Source organism: Marmota marmota, unplaced genomic scaffold (genome assembly GCF_001458135.2).
Source record: "Marmota marmota marmota unplaced genomic scaffold, marMar, whole genome shotgun sequence".
Classification (NCBI taxonomy): domain Eukaryota; kingdom Metazoa; phylum Chordata; class Mammalia; order Rodentia; family Sciuridae; genus Marmota; species Marmota marmota.
The window spans coordinates 26,877,462-26,902,084 of record NW_026000242.1 but is presented as its reverse complement, the minus strand read 5'-3'; the positions used below and the strand labels follow the sequence as shown (position 1 = coordinate 26,902,084).

At 41.7% G+C, this 24,623-nt stretch overlaps 1 protein-coding gene across 3 annotated transcripts in view; it reads left to right on the top strand.

Moving 5' to 3' along the window:
* Amotl1 (angiomotin like 1) overlaps positions 1–24,623 on the top strand; it is a 153,349-nt gene that overhangs the window by 96,818 nt on the left and 31,908 nt on the right. For all 3 annotated transcript variants that reach the window (XM_048795775.1, XM_015489976.2, XM_048795776.1), the window contains 3 exons: positions 3,690–3,981; positions 11,005–11,149; positions 12,391–12,480. In XM_048795775.1, coding sequence (XP_048651732.1) covers positions 3,690–3,981; positions 11,005–11,149; positions 12,391–12,480 — 527 coding nt within the window. The remainder of the gene's footprint in view (positions 1–3,689; positions 3,982–11,004; positions 11,150–12,390; positions 12,481–24,623) is intronic.

Genomic DNA, 24,623 nt, shown 5'->3' with positions numbered 1-24,623 from the left:
TTTTATAAAGGTCAAAATGAGAGGATGCATGTTGCAGTGGATACCATAGTGATTGGGATGTCAGAAGTGCTCAGTAAATGTTGGTCTTGACAGAAAAAATTCTCTGGGTTTCTGGTGACTGCCCTATGCTAGGCTCTGTATCAAGGACAATGGAATGCAATGATAATAATTTTGAGAACAGTAATAGCAGCTAACAGTTGTCCAGGGCTTACTGTGTGCCAGACCTTCTACATACTCCTTAGGTCCTTTGACAACTATATGAGGTAAGTGAAATTTAGTCCCAGGAGTCTGAGACTCAGGATGTCTAATAAACTTGCTCTCTGACTTCATGATCTGATAGGGGAAACAGGCTTACAGACAGACAGTAACAGCCTAGAATTATATTCACAAATATTTCTCAATAAATCTTGGCTCCCATCCCCTCTTTTTGTCCCCATTACTAGGAAGTGTTTTCCTAATGCTGGCCCATCAGAGACATTGCAAGCTATATCTTTGCAAACCAAGGGTAGGCAGTAGCATTGATGTGATTTTGTATGAAATTTCTCTGTTCTGTCCCGACACTCTTTTCTTTCACCTCATTTACACTAAGCCCAGATTTGCCAGGCCTTTGAGCCCACACCCCAAGCTGACTGAGTGGTGGAGCCAGGGAGTCGTGCTGTGCTCTCCTGTCCACACGCTGCCCATTACCATGTGGGTTTATTAGCACGAGTATGTAACTGGGGTACTTGGAGGTCAGCGTCTTGTGTGATAGAAGACTCCTCTTTCTTGGCAGACATACTTTTTCTGTGTTCTCACACCATCATTAAGGACTTAGTTGGCATCAAAAAGACCGTGGCATCTGATTTTTGCCTCTCTTCTTGGTTTTCCTTTTAATTATTACATACCAGGAAGAGATGTCTGAGAAAATGGCTCATTGTTGACCATAAGTGACTTCCCAGAGTTAAATTAATGTTGGAGGTGGAAGCCCCACCCCAAGGCTCCCAAGAGCAGAGCCGCCCACCTCTGCCTCCAAGACTAGCAGTGTTTATCCCTGGTCTTGGGTGAAGTGTGAAAGGAATGTTTAGGAGGTAAAAGTGGGTTTCGGCCTCTGACTCAAAGGCAGTGGTGTAATATGGTATGTGGGCTCTTGTGAAGGTAACCTCTTTCCATGGAAAATGCACTGTAGGGGTCTGCAGCCTGCAGGAAACACTTACTCAGTAACAGGTCTGTGCAGTTTTGGGTCCATGCCTGATAGTTCCTGTGACCTGGGGTGAAAGCAGGGCCCAGTGGCCTTTCATTCTCGGGATGATTTGGATCTCCTTGTATACATGAGAGGACACATATATTCACACACACACACACACACACACACACACACTTCAGTGTGGAAGGGACACAGATTTGTCAAAATGCAGAAATGTTTTACTCTAAAGATGTGGCCAAGTAGTTGTGTAACAGGTATGTAGAGAGTAATGAGAGATGGTTTAAAGTCTTGCCACTGACGACATTCCCTTCCAAAATCTGAAGCCAATTGGAAGGTGATGTTCATTTATGGAATAAAGCTTTGTGTTCTGCAGTTCTTCATCTTGCCTGGGAGACTTAGATGTCAGTTACTTTAACATGAAATAGAAGGGGCTCCTAGACTGCAGGCAGAGTAAATCCACTTGGGAAGTGTCTCCTGAACCCAGATAGAATGCTCTAAGCAGGGCCTGAAGATAGGTACTATAGTATCATCTGCTGGTTTTATCTTTGGTCATCTTTATGAAGAAATGAATATCTGCATAATGAGGGCCAAAGTGACCCTTGTCAAATTTTCTTCTGGAGTTTGACATTTAGCTGCTAGTAGCTGGCATTCAGAGGAATCCTGACTGTGAGTAATGCTTATGAAGTGAGAGATGTGGAGGCTGGTAGGGGCCAAAACCACTCCAACAAATACATGCAAAAGGAAAATACAGGGCCTGGTGACCTGCTGGGAAAAACTGGGGTAGTTCTGGGGGCTTTGGTTATAGATGGCCACCAGTTATGGAGGGTAACACATGTAACTGTCACTGATTAGAAGTAGCTGGATCTCCAGAGGACTCTGCTCTTTGACACAATACTGATGGGTGTTTGTGTTGCTGCTAATTCTTACTTACACTTCATCTCCATTTCCCAGATGGAGGTTCACAAGAAAACCAGTTTTCCTGTCTGAACAAAAGAGAGGCAGCTGTGGTTGGAGAACTAGACTTCAAGACTATTTGCTGTTTATGCCTGTGCCTATAAAAATTGTCTTTGGCCGGGCACAGTGGTGTACACCTATAATCCCAGTGACTCAGGAGGCTGAGACAGGAGGATCATGAGTTCAAAGCCAGCATCAGTAACTTATTGAGGCCCTAAGCAACTTAGGAAGATCCTATCTCTAAATAAAAAATAAAAAGGCTGGGATATGGCTCAGTGGTTAAGCACCCCTGGGTAACAAACAAACAAACAAACAAACAAAAAAGTTGTCTTTGGAGGCCCTGGGCTTAGATTGAAAGAAAATGCAGGTTAACAGAATAATGGGGAAGGAATTGTTAGGGAGTGGAGACAGGAGATAGACATCTGTTGTTTCAGATATAAGTGCTAATACCAGGAATTTGAGCCTTTAAGAGACACCTCATGAGTTCTTTCTAACATGACTAAACTGGTCTTGATCTCCAGACCTCCTCAAAACAAGTCTCTACCAGACTTTCCCATTTCATCAAATGGTAGCCCTATTAATTTGCACAGAACCCAAAATTGAGGAATAATTTTTATTTCCCTCACTTTCTTTCTCCCCGCCTTGATATATATACATATATAAAATGAACCCTAAGTCTCTCAATTGTTTCTCTTCTTGCTTTGACTTTGTGAGTTCTCATCATACTCACCTAGGCCACACCTGGGCCTCTTCTTTGGACTCCATGGTCTCTTGCCACTGTGCAATACGTTCTGCGCACACCACTCCTGGCAAAGGCAGGTCCCCCACTGGCCTCTGTACCCTCTAAGGGGAAGTCTAGGGCCTTGTCTCACGAAGGCCCCTGCCCCTGTCTCTAGTCCTGTCTTGCAGTGTTGCTCGCTGGCTGTGCTTTACACCACCAGGCTTTCTCCCACTTGCTCTTGCCAGTGCTGATTCCTGCCATAGACCCTGGGTACTAGCTGATCCTCTTACCTGGCATCTCTTTCTCTCACTTCTTTACCTCTCCCACCCAAACCACTGGTACCTTCTGATTTGCTTGAGCTCAAACTTCTGTATCTCACTCTGTTTATTTACTTATTTATTCACAGTGCTGGGCATTGTACCCAGGATCTTGTCAACACCAGGCAAGCACTGTACCACTGAGCTGTGCCCTGTCCCTAACTTCTCTATTCTTTGATGAACCATTTTACTTTCTGATTCTCAGCTTTGTTCTGCAGTTTGATGGCTCACCTGTGCCTGTGTTGTTCTCCTAGAAGGTAAGCTTCTGAGAGCAGGAACCCGGTCTGTCTTGTTCACTGGATCCCCAGCAGCCAGCACAGTGCTGATTCAGAGGGAACACAGCAAATAATATCTGCGGGATAAGTGGTGGAGCTTGTTGCTCATTTGAGCACTGGGAAGTGCATTGGTGACCTCTGACAGTGGAAGCCATGACAATACATATACTGGTGGGGCTTCCTTCCTACTCCCACCACTTCCCCTGGGGTCTGATTGCTGGTCTTCTGTTCCCTTGCAGCCGCCCATGCCAACTTCCGTTCCCGTCGACCGTGCAGCAGCACAGCCCCATGTCCTCTCAGACCTCCTCCGTCAGTGGGCCACTGCACTCTGTCTCCTTGCCACTTCCACTTCCGATGACCTTGGCGGCTCCACAGCCCCCGCCTTCTGCCTCCCCCAGCCAGCAGCTTGGTCCAGATGCGTTTGCGATTGTGGAGCGCGCCCAGCAAATGGTGGAGATACTAACTGAGGAGAACCGAGTGCTTCACCAGGAGCTTCAGGGTTACTACGACAATGCCGACAAGCTCCACAAGGTATGGTATGTGACATCCCAAGGCAAGGGGTCAGAGAAGCTTCTCTGGAGGGAACAGGATCCTCTACCTGCTCCTGGGTGTCTGTCGATTGGCTGACTCACTTGCTGGTGTTTAACGAGGCCCCTTTTTATGCCAGGCATTGTGTAAAGCTTTAGGGAGACAAAAATAAATATGACCCAGTGCCTTTCTTGGAGGAACTTACAGTACTATAGGGGTGAGAGAGTTGGGAAACCTAATGCCTGCAGGAGAGGTGCAGCTCAGGTGGCACTGGTTGAGGCCTCAGAGGCTAAGTAGGATTTCCTCAGATGGACAAATGTGGAAGAGGGAACACAGACAGTAACACAGGAATGAATTGAGAGACATCAATTTTCCTTCATATGTGGGAATCTCAGGAACCTTGCGATTGCTTTGTCTGTCTCATCAGCAGGCTAATGCAAAAAGCAACATCGCCTGGACGCTCCAAGAGCAAGAGTAGGGGTTATTGTATGCTTTCCCTTGTGCTCACCACTGATCAAGTGGGAAAATGCCGAGTAATTCCAGCCTGTGTAGACATCATGGCGATATTAGAAAGTGAGACAGCCTTCATCCTTAGAGCATTATGCTAAGAGCCAAAGAAATTAGAACATCATCCAGCAAGAACAAATTGTTACAAGTCTTTGATTTCTTGGTGACCCACATGTCTGTGTCTCATGTACTGCAGGAAGTATGGAAGAGAAAAGAGGGGCAAAGGTAATGGGGTGTTTTAGGGCAGGAGAGCCACAGGATGCTCAAATTTCTTTTTTGGACCCAAGAAGTATGTGTGGCAGCAGGGATCTAATGAGTGTAAATGCCTGTCCCTGTCCCTGTCCCTGGAATAAGGCACTTCTGTAAGGAGCTAGAGTAGAAAAGTAAATTCCACCTGACTCCAAGATTGTCCCTTTGACTCCATGTGACAATTGATAAAAATCATGGCTAGATCAATTAGTGTTCATTACTGATTTCACAGGTAAGGCTGATCTTTTGGTAGTCAGGGTTTTGGTTTGTAGGCCTTTCTCATTTTCCAATGGCTGGCAGTAAAAAGCTGGGAGCAGAGGATTTAATAGTGCAAATGATCGCCTACAATCTGCCCCAGCATGTTGGTGTGGAATTTCCTCTGAAAGGGTCTGGAGCTCCCAGAATCAAGACCAGACTTGGCTCAGGGAGCTCTGGCTGCCTTTGTCAGAGGGAAGATGACAGCCACAAACAAATAGTGCTGCATGAAGATCGTGGCCCCACTCCCACCTCCACTTGAACCCTTAGAAGTTGGGAAACTAGTGTGTTGTCTCCTGGCTGTTTGCCTGTAAGCTGCTGCTCAGGCCCCAGCTTGCCTCTGACTCCTCCCAGGGCAGCTTCTTGGTATGGCCTGAAAACTGGGAAGGGCCCACTCAGCACTTTTGGGAAACACATTTTTCTTTATTCTTCCCTAATGGAACTCTGTGGTAGATGTGTCCAAGAGCACCGCAAACTCCCTGAAGGCAGTTTGGTGCTGGGTCTCTTCATAGGGATATTGTGGAAGAGTTCCATGGACAGTGTAGTACAGAAAGATCAGTGACTTTTAAAAAAAATTAATATATAGGGCTTTTTTGTTAACCAATAACATACATCTGTTTCTGATTTTGTTGCAAATTTATTTATTTTTTTTTGAGAAAAATAAAATCACTTAATCTCCCAGTGCATCAATTTCCTTGCACAGAGGAAGATGCTTAGAATTTGTGGCCAAAAGGATTCAGATGGCTTCTGAAAAGGGAGACAAGTTAAAAGCTATTTTCCTTCTGGAACCCCAAACTCTTTCATTCCCTAGAATATTATAAATGGCTCCATGAGTACCACAATTTTATTGATCTGTCATCTGTCAAGCTAGAATTGTCAATTTAAAACCTCAGATCTTGTGAGATCCTTGGCGTACTCCTCACTAGTTCTATAGTTGTTCTCAAAGATGGGACTGAGACCCAGGAGGGCTCTGTGAGCTTGGTGTTGTGACATTTTCTGCCATGTGTCCCAAAGGCCATCCTTGTTCCGGAGTTTTCCTCACCATTGTCCTCACTGCTCAGTGTGCTCGGCATCTGCTTAAGTTTTAGGTCTGGGCAGAGGATGGTGGGCCGAGGCAACAACTCCGCTTCTCAGTGATGATAGCTGCTAGTTTCTTGGCATGGATGTGATGCCTACTTTTTAGGTGGGCCTGCCAGGATGTAGGATGTGGCCATGGTATGCCCACAGTATCATTCCATCTGAGACCCTCATAGCATTGGGAACACTTTGGCCCTCACAGAGATTCATTTTAAGAGCAAAACCAAAAATAGATGAATTTTTAATTGCAGAGCTTAGCATATGCATTTTGTGCCAGGAACATGGCCGAGAAGAATGATTAAATTCAGAGGCTGCCAGAGCCCGGCCTCGTCACGAAGGCTCTGTTTCCAAAGAGGCACAAGGTAGTAGTTATCACTGTTAATGTTGGAAAGATGGTTAGGGGCTCCCAGAAAGAGCTGTTGTTTTTGTTTTTCCTTTTGGTTACTCCTTTTGCTTCTCTTTCCTCCCTGTTTCTCTGAAACTTAATTAATGGACAGAGTTTCCAGGAGGACACCAGGCTGTGCTCTGTTGAGTTGTTGGCTTCAGAAACTATCAGGGACATCAGGAGGGGAAGGAATGAGCATTTTTGGTCATCCCAGGCTTGCACTAGTGAAGACACTCTTCTTTTGTGAGGGAAACCACGGAGGCTTTGATGGTGCAAGTCTATGGCTTGAACAACAACAGCCTTTCTTTGGTTTTAGGCATCCCTGACGGTTCTCAGGGGAAAAGCACACACCTGGAGCTTAGAATGGCTGAGATTTTCTCAGGGTCCTCTGTTGGTTTGCGTGATGACAACAGCATCTTTGGAAGCTGTCAGGGCGTCTCACTCTGCTTCGTAGCTCTGTTTCTGGGACACTGAGTACTTCTCTCTTGCCCAGCCTCAGGGCTCTCAGGCTGCGGGGAAGACAGCAGCTGTGAAGGCCAACTTGACCTTCCCTCTGCGCACCAGACCCAGAACCTAAGCAGCCCTGGTGGTTTATATCAGAACCAGCTGTCCAGTCTTCTCCTCATCTTCATAAATGTCAGGGGGGTTTAAGATGTTCTGGACATGGAGGGTCTGAAGAAGGTTTTTACTCTGAAGGAGGTACAGTCACAAAGAAAAGAGCTTTAGATATAAGATTCTTAAAATGAATCCAGTCTGACTTTCTACCCCTTAGGAATCCTTGCTTCATGTCCTTAAAAGGAGGCCTTTTCTTTTTTACGAGTATAATTGCAAAAAAAGGAGAACTTACTACTGGGTGAACTATACTTCTGGAAAATGTAATTAGGAAACTCTTCCTTGTGTTGGATCAAAGTCTGCATCTCTTCAACTTCCCCATATTTAATTGTAACTCTGATCTCTACAACCACACTGCAAGGGACTACTCTTTGTCCACCACTACAGCTATCATTTCTCACAGGAAATAATTGTCCTGAACTAACGTCCTTGCCCTTTTTCTCTGGGTACCTAGAGCACATAGCTATGTGTTTATTCTTGATTGTTTTAGCCTTTGAGGTGGTAAACTATGCTGTAGAAGGCTCTCGAAGTTTCGTCTTACAGTGTGCAGAGGGAAGTTTCCTAGTGAAAGTAAAGAATCCATGGTCAGGTGTAGTTCATACACCAAGTTGATTGAAGATTAATTAATCCCAGTTGCGGCCATGGGCAGAGGACAGTTCTGGGATGGTAAAAGCTATTTCTGCCCTCGAAGAGTTAACAGTCAAATTGGAAACACAATGAGTTATGTACAGCAGGTAACAGTCCAGTGAACTCAGACCCTAGCAGATTCCTAGGGTGGCACAGGTCAGGAGACCTTCCCGACTGTCTTTGGCTTGCAGGTTGAGCAGGTAGCACCTCAGGGCTTTGACACTTTCACACCTCTTAGTGACTAGGTATTGCCCTGTGGTCTTTAAGGGCACTGTTCCTGCAGGATGGGCATGCCCATCTCTCCAAAAATAAAAGCTCCCATTATACAAAAAATTAGCTTAGAAATGGCAAAGTATTTTGGAGCTGTCTCTTTTGCAAACAAAATTAAAAGGAAGGAACATCACTTGCAGTAGCACTGTGAACAGGATTTAGGACGTGGTATTCTCTGTGCCACCACATTGCTGATAATTCATGATATCACTGGAAGAAACAGGAAGACCTTGTGGAAGTTAGGGGACAGTGGAATGGCCAGCTCTGGCATAGGAAGGGCTCAGGGACAATAAAATGGTACCAAAAGGAGGCTTGGTGTCTTGGGTCCACCTCTTTTGGCTGCCTCTAAGCCAAAGCTCTACACTGTCCAGCCTCTTCAATGACCTCTTCCCAGACGGTCCCTGCTTGGTTGTATGTAACCTGTGGGGACACTGACCATGATTTTGCTCCTTCTGAAGTCTTTGTCTTCTGGGCACCTGCGGAACCAATGACTTCAGTCTCTCTCCTTTTGCCCCAGCCATCCCTCAGTGTGAACGCTCCCCATGGGTTCTCTCAGCTTCTGTTGACTCCAGAATGGCCTTCATTCTGTCACCGTCTGTCATCTGTTGGCCGATGCCACCACAGCTGTTCTCCTGACTTTCAGACATGTATCTCCACCTCCTAACTGGAAAGCTTTGGTGATCTACAGAGTCCTCATCTTTTCAAAGCCAAATTGTTTTTTCCCCCCCTTTGGTAAACCTGTTTTTTCTTATCATCATTTATCTTAGTTGTCGTATTTCCCCATCTTCTAAGCTGTGAATGTCTGTGTTATCTTGGATTTCTGCCTTATGAGTTAGACCCACACACCAAGACCTGTGGACTCTGCTGTTTAGTATCCTTAGAACTTTTCCTTTTAGTTATCCTGGCTCATGCCCTTGTCACCTGTCACTCATCTGTTTACCTTAACCACTCACCTGGACTTCTTTTCTCCCACTTCCTACTCCCACCTCCACACTCCAGCTCCATCCTATAGTTATCTCTGTAAAACTCTGGTAAGACCACGCCACGCTTCTTACAACCTGCCCCTCCCCAGTCCCTCCCACCTGATAATTCTTCTTTGCTGTAACTTCAAGTTCTTCCTTTGACCCTAGTTCCTGCCTCTCTCACCCCGCTCTTGTCCTGGGACTGTCATGTCAAAGCCATGTGCTTCCTTTCATGGCAATGTTTCTTGGCTTGTGTCCAATTTCTTGCCTAGAATGTCAAAGCCCTCTGGCTTTTCTTTTTTGCCTGGCAAACTCCTGTTTGTCCTTCAAGACTCATTTTAGATGGCATTTTCTCTAAATGACATTTTCTGTCTTACCCTTGCAAAATTAATGACTTTATCTTTTGGCTGTCATGGCACTTCACTGTCATAGCCCTTATCACCTTGCATTGTAGAAGTGCCTGTGTCTGAGTACACTCCACGTAGTCTGTGAGCGCCTAAAGGCTGAGGATTATCTTACTTCTGTGTCCCTGTACCCAGGAGAGTATCTGCATGCTGTAAGCAAATTATGAATATCTGTTAGGACTTGTATTATTTACAGAAGTCTTATCATGGATTTTCTTACCTGGGTAGTTAGTATTCCAAAAAAAAAAAAAAAAAAAAGCGTGCCTAGCTCTCAGTGACATTTCTTTCCTCTAAAGGGACTCACAACATGCCTTTGGTCCCCTAGTGTCCAGGGAGGAGTGCTATTGCTCTCATACCATCAGCTTAGCCTCAGCGGCAGCCAATCTGACCTCTAGGCAAAAGATGAGACATGAGCCATGAAAATAAGCACATGGCTTTGACATGACAGTCTCGGGACAAGAGCATGTGGAAGAAGCAGGAACTAGGGTCAAAGGAAGAACCTGAAGTTACAGCAAAGGAGAATTATCAGGTGGGAAGGATTGGGGAGGGCTGGGTTAGTTAGAAGGGTAGTGTGGTCTTATCAGAGTTTGCAGGCCCTCTCACCCAGCCTTTACTTTTTTTTTTCTTTGTTTAATTCGTTTTTAAAATTTGTTCTAATTAGTTATACATGGCAGTAGAATGCACTTTGACACCTCATACATAAATGGAGTATGGTTTTTCATTCTCTGGTTGTACATGATGTAGAATCACACCGGTCATGTAGTCATTTATGTACACAGGGTAATAATGTCCAATTCATTCTACTATCCTTCCTACCCCAAACTCCCTTGTCTCCCTTCACTCCCTTCTGCCTAATCCAAAGTAACTCTATTCTTCCTTATCCACCCGTAATGTGAATTAGCATCCAAATTATCAGAGAAAACATTCCTGCGTTTATGTTACACAGTAGCAAAATGGAATTTATTGAGATCCCCTTCAAAATCACTATTACATTAGACTCCTATAATAGTCATTAGCTACTTGTTATAGATTTCCAGATGCCATAGGATAAAGACTTCTCCAGTTATCCTCAATTTCATGAAATAAAAAAAGTTTTAATTCCTATATTTCTCAGTTCCTGCAGATAAAAAAGGTTTTCTGCAGTACACTCGTTTGTACTTAAACACAAGTCCATTGGTCATTTATGTAGATGTTTACATAAGTAAGGGATGAAGATGCTCATTAATGAAGCCTCTCCTGGAGAACAGGCAGATAGGAGGGTCCCTGGAAAGAGCACTGTGCTTAAAGTCTAAAAGTTTGGGTCTTGGGTGTAGTGCTTTAATTCTGTTGTGCTTTAATATTTTCCTTATGTGAAGTGGACATAATGATCATAGCTATTAAAATAGCATATCAAGTGTAAGAGGCTTATGTTATGGTTAAATTAATCTCTTCCTAATATTGATATAGTGGGACTTTTACAAGGTGACATCACATGGTCTGATATTGCCCTTGGAATAGTGATGCTGCCCTTGGAAGGCAGGTGGGGAGCAATATGGATTCCAAAGCTTGGTAGACATGAAACTTGAGATGCAGGAAGCCTGCCCTGAAGGAAGACATAGCCTCACACTTGAGTGTGATAGAACCATTATTACTAAGACACCAGCATGAATGTCACTTTAATGCCAGTTCTTTCTTACAGTTTGAAAAAGAACTCCAGAGAATTTCAGAAGCCTATGAGAGTCTGGTGAAGTCCACTACCAAGCGAGAGTCACTGGACAAGGCCATGAGAAATAAACTGGAAGGCGAGATCAGAAGACTTCACGATTTCAACAGAGACCTCCGAGGCATGTCACCCTCTCCTTATGATCTCTCCACCCTAAACTACCTGTGCAGTTAACAGCCTCATTCAGGGCCAGATTGCTGTTCTTTCATTAGATGATCTTGTAATTCCAACCTTCTAGGAAGGGAAAAGTGCTCAAAGAGCAGAATCATTCTTTTCTTCTTCGTGGGTTGTAGGTTGCAGCATGGAATCTTGGAAGTGAACCTGCCTGCCTGAGGCTGTGGAAGCAGGGAGTCTGTGTGCAGCTCCACTTTGCTTTTACTCAATAGTGACTCATGACTGTGTGAATAGGAATGTTTAAAAAGACCAATGTGGGAAGCACAGCCCTTTCCACATCAGGCTGAGTCTTTGGGTAGTGTTCTTTGCAAGCCAGCGCCTCATTTACTAGGTATAATAGAAAGACAGAACTAGACATATGTTCCTCCTGCAGGGCGGGGGAGGGCCACAATTGTGAAGAGTGTAAACATATGTCCTCCCTGAAGGAAATTATCCACCTGCTGCAGGGTCTTGGCAACCTCCAACAAGCGCAGTGATTTAACCCATAAAATTTTGCCTCATGTTCAGCCAGCCAAGCCATTTTTCAGTTGCGTCAACTCAACTGAATTTTTCAGTTGACAACTCAATGCGCTGGTTGTCACCAGTAGCTAGAGCCTACTTTTTGAGATACTACAAACCTTTTTGTGTGGGATATCAAATATATCCAATAAATACTTACTAGGCTGGATTATTTAATTGGATAAATTAAGATATACCAAATGGTTTGGGCAAACGAAACTTGCTATATACAATCTTCATTCATTGGGCTGTTTTAATTTATCTTGGTATTTGTTGCTTTTATTTATTTTATAGTTCTAAGATTCAGATAAGTAGTTTCTGGATAAAATATAGGGCTGATGGTCAAGGCTGGACTAGGTCTGGATTTGAAGTTATGAAGACTAAGCCTGCTTGAGAGAACTTCATCTCAGAGGCCGTGAAGTGTTGTTTTGTTTTGTTTTGTTTTTTTCCCAGCCTGCCCCTACCTCACACTGCTGGTGCATTGTCTTTGCAGTTTGACTGAGTAAAGATACAGGATGGCATCTGAAGACTTTTCTTTTGTTATTTTGTTCTTCCCCAAGAATTGCTGAGTTTGGGGCCCTTGCCTAAGCATCTCTTCATATCCAGCTTCTGGTACCCATTTCATTTCTCCGTTGGATGATCACTTAAATCCATATGCATTTTTTTAAACCATGTCCTTGTTGTTTATAGATCGACTGGAGACAGCCAACAGGCAGCTGTCTAGCAGGGAGTATGAAGGACATGAAGACAAAGCTACCGAGGGGCATTATGCTTCCCAGAGTAAGTCTCTATGTTTATTTATCCCACAGTTGGTATTTTAAAAAACTGGAGGCCTGAGGAAAGAATTATAATAGTTTTAAGTATGTTTTATAACTGTGTGCTTTTTCTTAGCCTGCAACACATTGGGCCCAGATGAAGCCCTCCTACGTCTGCTCAAGACAAAGCTGAGATTGACTTATATTAGTTCAGAGATGTTTATTCTGTTCTTCTGACCTCAGTTCCTCTCTGTCTGTATAATCTCTTCCAAGGAATAGCAACACTACAGTCTTTCCTGGCATTCACTACTTCAAATAGATCACAACCCTTTTTCTCTAGGAAAGGGAGGAGGTGTGGTTCTCTGGACAGGTTGAGGAGTGCTAGATTGGCTGCCACTTGCCAGCATGTTAATCCCTCTGAATGATCACACTGTGTGTCTCCATACCTGGGGTTTATTTCCAGAAGCCACTGAACCCATTTCAGCCAGAAAAATGAACATGGGCTTTGTAAGCCTCTAGATTTATTGGGAGAATATTTTATTAATATTGCCAGAGGAAATTGATAGAATCAGAGGGACTTTGACAGATGATTGGTCAGGGATTGAATTTTGGCAAATTCATTGCACAAGCCAAAGATTTAAAAATTCAGTTGCATTTTTAAAAAACTGTTTCAGAAACTGAATTCATAGCTGTATCATAACTCTCAACAGCATTATGAATATGTGCTCACAAACTACAGGAAAAACAACAACAACAACAACAACAAAAAGTGATGTACTCAGTGCCAGCCAGCTATCCTGTGATACTGTTCTGATGTGTGGGCTGTCAATGTGGATCTGCGTTTTAAAGGCTGGGAAGTAATTGGTTAAATATTCTGAGTTTTAATTCTATTTGGTTGGGTTTAACTTCCTTTGTTTCCCACAGATTTACTCATGATTACATTCCAGTTTTTAGCCCATTCTTTATTTTTCAAATTCTGCTTTTGACAAGTAGACATTAACAGTATATAGGGATTTGGCCTCATATTCCTTTGTAGTCTTATAGTAGGTGATTGGTCTGTCCTCCAAGTTCACATGAAAATCTGTATCGACACTTTGAATTACTTGCTTTTCTCACAGAATTCATATTTTCTTATGGGTGTGATAGATTTACCATCTCATCAGAGCTTTCACTTGAAAGGTGTCATCTGTGGGATTTGCATGCAGGATTTGGGCACCTTTTGGAGAACTGCATGCCTAAGGGTAGAGTAAGGTGTGTCAGCAGTGCTGGCTTTAGGCACTCTGCTGACCCTGCCTTCTTGGTGGGGTGCCAGCTGATCACTTGGTTCAGGTCAAACATAAAAAGCTGTCTATTTCACCTTATGGGCTTCTGTTTGATCTTCTGGCACAGGCTGGTGTGATGGAACAGTAAGTAGGGTTTGGAGCTGGGTGAGCTCAGACACATTCTTGAAGACTTTACTCTTTCGGCTCAAATCTGGAACATCAAGGATCAGGCCACTCAACCCTTCCAGCTATACAGGCAATGGTTTGTTGTGGGTAAACTGGCTTCACTGTGTCTCAGAGGCATAACAAGAGAGACCAACTGCTTAGAGGTATCCCCCTGTTATGTGTGGCATAATTGAATCCACATAATTGATGGATTTAGGATGTTATTTCAAATTTAAATACGTTTTTTCTTAATGAGTTCTGAAAACCTCTCATATATTACAAAAATTGCCATGCCACTCCAGGTATGTTGCAGATATTTTTCCCATTGTTTTTAATCTTTGATTATAGTATTCTTTGTCTTAAAGATTTTTTTCAGTAACCATATTTATGCCTTCTAGGATTGATGTGATGCTTAAAGTTACTTCTTCTTCTCGAAGATTCTAATGGTATTCACCAGTGTTTTCTACACATGAGTGTGATTTCACTGTTTACATGGTGTATATTTTGGAAGGTAGCTTGACACGCAGTATAGGCAAGTGCACCAGGGCTAACAAGGAAACTTGTTAACAGCCATTTTAATTTCTGGGTGAAAGATGTAGAAGGCCTGAACTAAGACAGTAGAAGTAGCAGTGAAGAGTAGGGGACAGATAAGTGAGGGACACATTCATAGGACTCGTGACAATTGGATAATGACAGAGAGAAGTGAGTATGACTGGAGCAGCTGGATGATGGTCGCCCTTCACCAGTACAACTCAGGAGAAGCAGGTTAGGGTTAAATAATGAGTGAAGGTTTGAGCTGTTAAGTCATCTCACCCTGCAGCCCTTAGTTCAGTGAGCAGGTATAATGGCAGATACGGAGATACCCACAGGACTAGATGGCAGCCATCTCTGTCAGGCTTTCCCTTGAGCATGTGAATACAGAATCACTGGCATGAATCACCACCTCTCTTCATAGTTATTAATGTGTTCCTTTATCTGAATATTATTCTATTGCTAGAATAAAAAGAATAGATTAAAAGAATATTAATGTTATTAGGACAAAGTTAATTAAGCCCTTAGTAATCATACTTATGAATATTCCCCACTTTTTCAGTGAGCCTTTTGGAATTCTAGCCCTTGGTTCAGAGAAAGGTAAGACAACATCGCAATGGTAATGACATGTCTGGATAGTACATACCAAGGATCTATAGGGCTAGATTGTGATGCCCCTGACAACCACTCTGGCATTGGAAAAGTCAGAGAGTAGGGGAAAGTACAGAATAATGTACTCTGCTTTTTTTGCCAGGTATTTGTGTAGATACTAGGTGTCTGAAGCCTAAGAGCACCTAAGTGACTCTTGCAACACAAACAAAAGCTCTCTAAGTTAGTGGAGGGAGGAGATCCTTCCTGAAAAGATTTTTAAATTTCCCTTGGTAGCTTTTAAAACCCGAACTCTGCTCTTAAGTTGGAGCCTAGGAAAGCTGTGGTGGACTGCATAGGTAGCTACCACTTAGTGTTAAGGTTGAACGGACCTTGAACAGGTCTGTTGTGTTCCTCTCTGTCAAGAGAGTTGTCTGTGTTGAAAAGCTTGTGGAGTTAAATGCTTAGGAGTTTTGATGACTTGGAGGCAACTTTCCCTTCATAGATTAACATTATCTTTGGAGGAATTCAAAGTTTTATTTATTTGTTTATTTTCTGGTTTTTCTTTTCTTTTTTTTTTTTTCCAAGTGTTTTTTCAGCTTATAGGCTAGTTATGTTAAAGCCAATTGCTCCTGAAAAACAGGGCCTCTGGCCAATTCCTGTTTGGTTTGGCTGTGTGAAACTGGGGCTTCTTTGTCTTTTAACTTAAATGAGGCTCCCATTTTTTCCCATTCATATCTCTCTCTCTCTCTCTCTCTCTCTCTCTGTCACACACACACACACACACACACACACACCAAAAGTAGGTTACTGTCTGCTGAAAACAGGGCCCTGGAAATGTCTGTCATTCTTAGCTATGTCGTCTTCTTAGTGAAACTTTTAAAAAATTATTTCTGAAAATTGATAACTGCAGAATTCTATCTGCTTTAGGCCAGAGAGCCAAAAATAAACTATTAGATGAGGACACACTAGACTAGTAGAGATGAACTTCATTTTATTGAGTTTTTAAATAGACATGTCAGGCCTTGTTGCATACATTGCATGCTGAGCTAATCAGGCCATTCTAGTGGGACCTGATTAGCTCAGCATGCTTGTGTTGTGCTGGGATATAACCAAGTCACGTTTAAAGGATGTACAAGAATCTATTCCCTTGGGATTTTGAAGGTACCCAGGTTCAGCATACGTGGTTCAATTCTGGCTATTAAATGATATGCCGCTCTAAGAAAAAAAGATTATTTGGGTATTTGGTGATTTGTTTAAAACAACATATTGATGAGTAATGGATACAAATGTGTCAGAACAATATATATCTGTTTTCCTTAAAATTCCTTTTGGTTTAACAATGAACAAAAAAAATGTGTTCGGCCACACTTTTTCTAAAACACCAATAATTTGCCATTTTCTTTTTTTTTAAATTTTTTAGTTGTGTTGGACACAATACCTTTATTTTATTTGTTTATTTTTGTGTGGTGCTGAGGATCGAACCCAGGGCCTTGCACGTGCTAGGCAAGTGCTCTACCACTGAGCCACAACCCCAGCTCCTAATTAGCCATTTTCAATGTACCTTATAATCATCATTCTTACTCTTGAATCTTATTTTTAGACACTATAGTTTACTGTCTCTTATAGAATGTGAAAGAGTCCAAAATGATTTCCCAAATGAAAACCCTTCCGATTTTTGTATCTCTGTAAGCTCTTGTGTGAACCACAAAGCAGAAATGACTATGACATAAACATTTATTTTGTTGACCTACATAGAGCCATAAGGAGATTATTCTGAATCCTCATTGGATTTCATTACATCGAATGTCATGGGTTTCTGTCAGGCATCATTAGAAAAGAAGGTTAGATGTAACACGTGGGTGCCCTGGCTTACCTCTTCCTCCTCAGGCCAACCAGGGCTGGCAGCTCATCTTGACTCAGACTCCTTGGTGCAAGCTCCTGTTACAGCACTTTTATATTCTGTGGGGTCATACTGTCTGTGTGAATCTCTCCACCAGATGGGAGAAAGATAGGCATACTTTAATAATATCCACCCCCACTAAAACAAATTGCATTTTTATGCACCTGGAACTTGATAAATGCTTCTTGAGGGAATGAATAAAACTAAAAAGTTCAGTAACAAGGTTGAAATTCTCCTTATGCAGCATCGATACCAAAACTTTGTTTTAAATTCAGTGTCTTCAGTCAGGTGGGAAGATGCCCTAGTTTATACTCTGTTGCTTCAGTGAGCTAGGTGAAATTATTAAAATAACACTGTTACAATAGAAGTAACTTTAAAACACCCAAATTTATTTATTTATTTATTTATTTTTTGTTTTTCTCTTTTCCTTCTTCCTTTTTTCCAAGTAGAATATCCAAGGGAGAGAAATTTTTTATTATTAAAAACAGTATTTTTCGAGAAAGTTGGTAAACTTAGCTCATTTTGGATTTCCTTGACTCCTCTTTATTGTGCTCTGTTAATGGCGAGAGTTCACTGTGGCATAGAAACGTTTTTGTAGCAACCAGTCAGATGCTCACACTGACCAATCCATAGACCATGCTAGATACCACAGATCAGCACCATGGGCAAAGGAGAAGGACTGGCCCTCGAAGCCGGCCAAAGCGGGATCATTTTGATCAAGATTTTCTTGCTCTAAATTAACTGGTTCTCCTTATAGATGATCTCTTTAGTTAGTTGGACTGTGGTTCTAAAACTTGGTTTTATAGGCACAGGCCCAAGCAAATAGGCTGGATTTCACTCCTGCATCTTCTGATTCCTGGTGTTTTACTAACATGTTTAGTGACCTGAAGTTAAATGCTAAACCTCCTTGCACCTCCATTTCCTTTAAAGTAATAGAGGTATGACTCTCCCAGTTTAATGAACACGATTCTGAGGATAGCCAGAGATAGGAAATAAAGGAGACTTTATAAAATACATAGTTCTGCAACACTTCTTCCTGCCCCCTTGCATCTATTTTAGTACTCACCACCTCTGGAGGGATGTGCCAATTTTCAGGGAAGGGGAATGGGCTGTGTTCCCAATAAATTCCTGCATGCCTTACTTAGCCTTAGCCTTGCTGAATTTGGAAGGCAGAGCATGTGAGCACTTAAGCCACTTGATCAACCTTGACAGGCAACACTGAGGAACTTCAAGCTTTCATGACAACCAGAAGTGCACACCGTCTGCAGGGCATCTGTTTATGTTCAATCGTATCTTCTCCCCAAGTGTGAAAATTAGTGTTACTCAATTTAGGCTCTGATTTTCCATACTTAACAAGCAGATCTAATTGAAGAACCATCTCTTGGTCATGTATTGATATCTTGGTCATTAACCATTTCTTGGTCATTAATTGATATTGTCTTTAGCAGGTGAACATGGGTTTTGATTTTCACACTGAAGGTCTTAAAATTACTTTTTGCTTGGCATTCCTGCTATTATGTTGAAAAGTTGGGCCTCTTAAGCTTCTTTATGGTCTGCATTCCTTGCACTGCATAGCAGGACAGATAAATAGAGTAAGGCCAGACTACAAAACAGACAAAAATCCATTTGCATCTCAAGTGGCATCAAGGAACCCTCACTTTTCCTAATGACTTAGAACCAGGAAATCCATGGGCAGCCTCCACTTAAATGGCAGTTGCTTAGAGAAGACTTTCTGAGATGATAAGGTTAGATGATCCTTTTATATACTCCCCAACGCCCTGTACTTTTTTTTTTTTTTAAGTAAACACTCATCACGAGTGCAAATAAGATAAGAAACTGTTTGGATAATCATTTTCTGTCTTCCCCCTTTGAACTGTATGCACTCGAAGTGCAGTGGCCCTGTCTGTCATCGTCACCATTGTAGCCCTAGCTCATTGTTTTTCCAGAACTTGGCCCAATGCTTAGAGACATTTAATAAATATTTGCTCAATGTCGAATGAAATGATGATCATTATTATTTATTCAAACAAGTAGTTAAAAGTTAATTACTATGAACTAGCTGTGTGCTAGCCATGGTCAGCAAACTTTGTTAAAGGCCACATGTAAATATTGTAGACTCTGAGGCCACGACTACTCAAGTCTGTGTCTTGCCCAAAAGCCACCACAGATGATTAATTAACAAATGGGTGTGGCCATGTCCCAATCAAACCTTATTTACAAAAACAGGCTGTGGGCTGGATTAGGCCCACAGCCAGAGTTTGCTGCCTTTCATTCCAGGCACTTGTTATAGAAGAGGAAGATGAAGAAGGGACCCAGCAAAAGGAGAATCGAAGGAAGAATCGAAATTAGGAACTTCAGAAGTGTTCCCTAGATCTTACTTTGTAAATTGCCTTAATTTCAAAAAGGATATAATTGTTCATTCTTTTGTAATCCCATATCAGGAGAGCATGATTATGATCATTTTAGAAAAACTGAGAAAACTGAGATACATAGAAATGCATTCACAAATCTTAGTTACCCAGTGAGGATCCCAAATTAGCTAACAATGTAGACAGTGCTGGGCAGCTCTAGTCTAGTAGTTAGCCACGAGGGTTCGTTGCCTTGAGAGTGAGGGCTCTCTCAGTGGGGCCACAAGTTCCTACCATAGCATCCTTCCATGAGATGAGCTGGGCAGGTTTGATTATCAACTATGGAGAATATCTGAAAGATTGCCTGTCTGATCACAAACAGTGCGTGTGTCCTCTGAAGCAAGTTTCATTGTCACTGTGAGTAGCAGTGTCCTCATGGCTTTTGATCTGCTGGTTAAAAGCTCATCCTCAGGTGGAGTTGCAAGTGTGTGCCCAGTCACTATCCTTCTGGTCCTGGTTCAAGCTAGCCTGGTGTGGTCATATCACAAGAGTGACAGCGGCCAATACTAATCAAGCACTTACTAGAACCAAGCACTATGCTAGCCTCCACAGGGACATTATTTCTTAATCCTCCAAGCAGTCCTTTGAGGTCGGTATTCAGGTATCTTACAGATGAGGAAACTGAGGCACAGGAAGATTAAGTAACTTGGCCATCTTCATACAAGCTGGTAAATGGAGCAAACAGGTTTTAGAACCCAGGCCATTCTGACTGGGCCAGATGGGTGGAGAGAGGCCGGAATGAGAGAAGCATTGAACTCCCGGTGACTTTGGAGCTCAGTATAGCATCCACATTTTGCAAAAGCTGAAACTGCAACTGAGAGTAATCAAGTGGTTTGCCTAAGATTCCACACTGGAAAATTGGGACTAAACCACAGATAGAATTGGGACCTCCTCTTTCTTATTTTTTTTTCCTTCCCTTTTTCCAAAAAAATCAATTCTATAATCCCCTGGTGAGTGAAGATTTTACATTTTTTACCATGGGAGGAATCCTGGATAGCAAAGGATTTTGTACTAGAAATCTTATTTGGTTGCAAATAATTTAACCCTGTACTGTGACTTAATAATAAAGTATTCAGATGGTAAATAACGTTCTGTGCTTCTAACTTCTTCATCTATCTTTGAACTTGAGCCACTTATAATAAAAGGTCTGTTTGTTAAACTAGGATATCCTCTTCAGTTAGCCCCCAACACAAAAGTTTTTGAGAGAAGAATAGAATTTAGAGTCTAAAAAATTATCTTCTCAAAATGTCTGTGAAATAAAACTTTTTGTTCTCTGGATGATGAAATAAAAACATAAGCAGAACACAATGAGTAACTCTGCAGTGTGGGTTCTTACAATTAGTTTTTGGAACTATTTTTAGTTCACGAATTATGGTGAGAGCCTACAGCTCTATCTAGATGGAACCAGAGAACTTTGAAGGGGTCAAAGTGTTTGTTTGAAGTCCAGAAAATTTGGTCTTACACCATTAAAAATAAGCTTGCATCTGCTACTAATTTTCCTCCTTGCTTACAAAAACTGTGGTTTGGTGAAAAGAAGAGAGAAAAAGGATCTGTTCAAAGCAAGTCACAAAAACGACAATGGGAGGGACTGCAGAAGTTAAAATAAAGGAAGGGTGGACATATGATCGCAGGCAGCACATTACTCCCTCTGACCAGTCCTGGCACGGACCTCTTCTTTCCTCAGATACAATAATTTCCACAGCCAGTCTGGTGTTAAGGTACGTCTGCCATTCAGAGGGACTATTTTTTATAACATTTTTTAGTGGACACAATACCTTTTATTTTATTTGTTTATTTTTTATGTGATGCTGGGGATCGAACCCAGTGCCTCACACATGCTAAGCAAATGCGCTACCACTGATCCAACACTCCAGCCCCCAGAGGGACCATTTTAAAAATAGGGCTGGAAGTGTAGCTTGAGGTTCTAGGTTCAAACTTCAGCACCACCAAAAAACAAACAACAACAAATATAAATAATTTAATATATAACATATAATAATTTAAACAAGTACACACATGCACATTTTATTACATACAGATATTTTATATCTATTTTAGGTATTATTTACATATAATAAAATTTAACTGTTTAAAGCATACAGTTTGAAGAAATCTAATAACCGGCATAATTAAGATTTATTTGGCACTCTGTGAATTCCACATTAATGGACTGTAAATATTTGGAAAAAATATGCATTTTTAGTGAACATGTGCAGATGTTTTTCTTTTCATTATTCCTTAAACACTACTGTGTAACAGCTGTTTATGTTGCATTTGCATGGTACTAGGTATTATAAGTAATCTAGAGATGATTTAAAATGTAGAGGAGGATGTGCATGGGTTATATGCAATTACTATGCTATTTTACAGAAGGGACATCTGTAGATGTTAGTATCATCATGGGTCCTGCAACCAGTGCCCCACAATACCAAGCAATGACCATATAGAACCTATGTAGCTCATACGGTGCTTCCTCTCCTCACCAAGTGAACTGCCCGCCCCCTGGAATCTGTCTGCTTGTGTTCACATTTCTGTGTCTTAGGATCACTGTTCTTTACATGATGTCCAGGTTTTATGGTTGTTTTCTTCATGGGAGCCTCAGTGTCTGGTAGGATCTTACTTGGTCATACCTGGTAATAAAATTGGGTGTTGTTTATCTTTTTATATTAAGAAAAGAAAAGACAAAAAAGGACTTGTATTCTGTTGTGATTATAGAAATCTTAAGTCTTCAGGCTACTTCATGGATACGTATATAGTAAAAAACCAAATGCACTAGGTATGTTACATTCCTGTGGCATTATTTATTCATTGTCTAATTTGTAATGTGCTATCAGTAGACACAGAAAAGCAGCAGTACATTTTAATTTCAAGTAAAACAAATTAAGATGGAAGGGTAATAATACATTTGAAAGCTGAGCTGGATGAACGGGTGTATACTCAGTCACCAAGTTTGCAAATATAATAAATTTGTATCTATTATACAAATATAATAAATTTTAAATAAAATATTTTTAGGCAGATAAATGTCGAGTGTTTAAGTTCAACTTCTAGAATTAAAATGTAACATTTTAATGCAAGAATAGCTAAAGTAGAAAAATTATGTTTAAGAGACCTTTTGTAGGTATTCCAAAAATATTTTACCAAATTATACCTGAGATAACTTTAAATTCATTTTGGAGCCAGAATATAAAAAATCAATAGGTAATTACATAAATTAACAAAAATATAATAAGTACGTAATGACGTTAGATCAATAGATGATTTTGTAGTTAAGTTTTGTTACTTTCCATGATAAATATCTGAAAATGATCATATCATTGAAAATTTTCATTTTAAAGTTAGAATTTGATCATGTACCAAAAACTGTTGCCTACACTTGTCATATTTATTCACATATAAAACACTTCAGCTGTCCTATATTTTTAAAATACTATGAAGTCAGAAGGGTTTAGATGCATGATGAAGAAGGCTCAGTCCCCCGTGAAATAAGCCCAGTAGAAAGGCTAAGACAGACAGGCAGCCGTCACTGGACCTGGCATCACGACAGAATACGGTAAGAGCTCATTAAAGAACAACTTCTACCCCAAGAAACAAGTGGGAGGGAAGAAGCCTGTAGCCTTTAAGATGGGCCTTGAAAGCTAATTTATAGTTTAATACTTTTTTTTTTTAATATTTATTTCTTTTTTAGTTATTAGCGGACACAACATCTTTGTTTGTATATGGTGCTGAGGATCGAACCCGGGCCGCACGCATGCCAGGCGAGCGCGCTACCGCTTGAGCCACATCCCCAGCCCCTAATTTATAGTTTAGAGGAATTTTGCTGCCATAGTAATAGGAAAGTTCTATATTTCTTTTGAACATGGAAAATAAATTTTGACTAAATCCTTTACACTTCAGGCTTCTCAGTTTCCCAAGTTGAGCCATCTCTCCAAAAGATTGTATTTTCTCTACATGTTAACAATAGCTGTTTCCACAAATTTTTGTCTCTCTTCTAATGTCTGAATGGTGGCTTTCAAATTCAGAACTCTTGTTCAAAAGAAAGGAAACCTACTATGTAAAACACCAAAAGCTGAAGGGATTTCAGGTGAGAGGGAGTACAGTCTTCAGAGTGCCTTCCTTCCTTCTTGTTAGTCTGTTTGCTGTTGATATAACAAAATGACTGAAGCTTGATACTTTATGCAGAAAAGAGGTTTATTTAGCTCATGCTTCTATGGTTGAAGGTTCAAGATCAAGAGATTCCATCTATCCAGCCTCTGGGGAGGGCTACCACAACCTTATCAGCATCAAGAGGTGGGAATATGTACAGGACATGGTGAGACAGGAAGCAAAAGAGACTCAGGAAGGTTCTAGAATCACTTATAACAACCTGCTTTCTCAAAGCCTATGAGAGCAAAAACACATCTCAAGAGGGCAGTATCTCTATGATTTAATTATATTCTGCTAGGCTCACCTCTTAAGGATATTACCAGCCTAATACTGCCATCCTGAGGACCAGGACTCTAGCACATGGATCTGTAGGGGTCAGACTCAAACCATGTCTAGATCATAGCAGCCGGACACTATCTTCTCTCCCTTCCTTCCCCCGTCTCTCCCAGGGCTTTGTAGAATAGAGTCTTGTTTGATCTCCTGCTCTTAATTTTCCTATTACAGATTTCATTTAAAAACAGTCTACTCTTCCAACCATTTAAAACTGGCCCTCACTGGAGTGTTCCTGTGGCTGTCAATAAACCTACTTAGCTGCCACCCATAACCTGTGTGTCCATTGCCTGCCACAACAAGGCAACCTGCACTGGAGTACAGGGATGGCTCAAGGTCGAAGACACGTTTTACCGGAGAATCTTTATCAGCAGATTTTAAAAAGAAAAATCTGCTCAAGCCAGCCTAAGCCCAAATAAGAGGACTGTGTTTTAAGTTTATATAAGTGTGTTGTGAATGGCGCTCACAGGCAGGATGTGTAGGCAGGCCTCCCCAGGGCTAGGAGCCTGTGAGAATCAAGTCACAGCCTGCACTTGGGAGTCTGACTCTAAGAATGTGTTTCCTGCTCTCCTCACATAGACCCTCATCCACCTTTCTGTATACATCTGCATGATCCTTCATTCCCTTTAGTGTGGCTTTCTCTGGTTTTACCCAGAGAGAAACAGCTAGGTTGCCCATGCTATTACCACTTCTCCCAAGCTCCCACTTACAAATTTCCAAATGAGAGACTGGTTGGACTACCTCTGCAGTGGCCCTGCAGGTTGGATCAGCTATCAGATAGGAGCGATAGGTAGAGATAGATGGGAAGGGCTTTATGCTGTGGATGTGGCTTCCT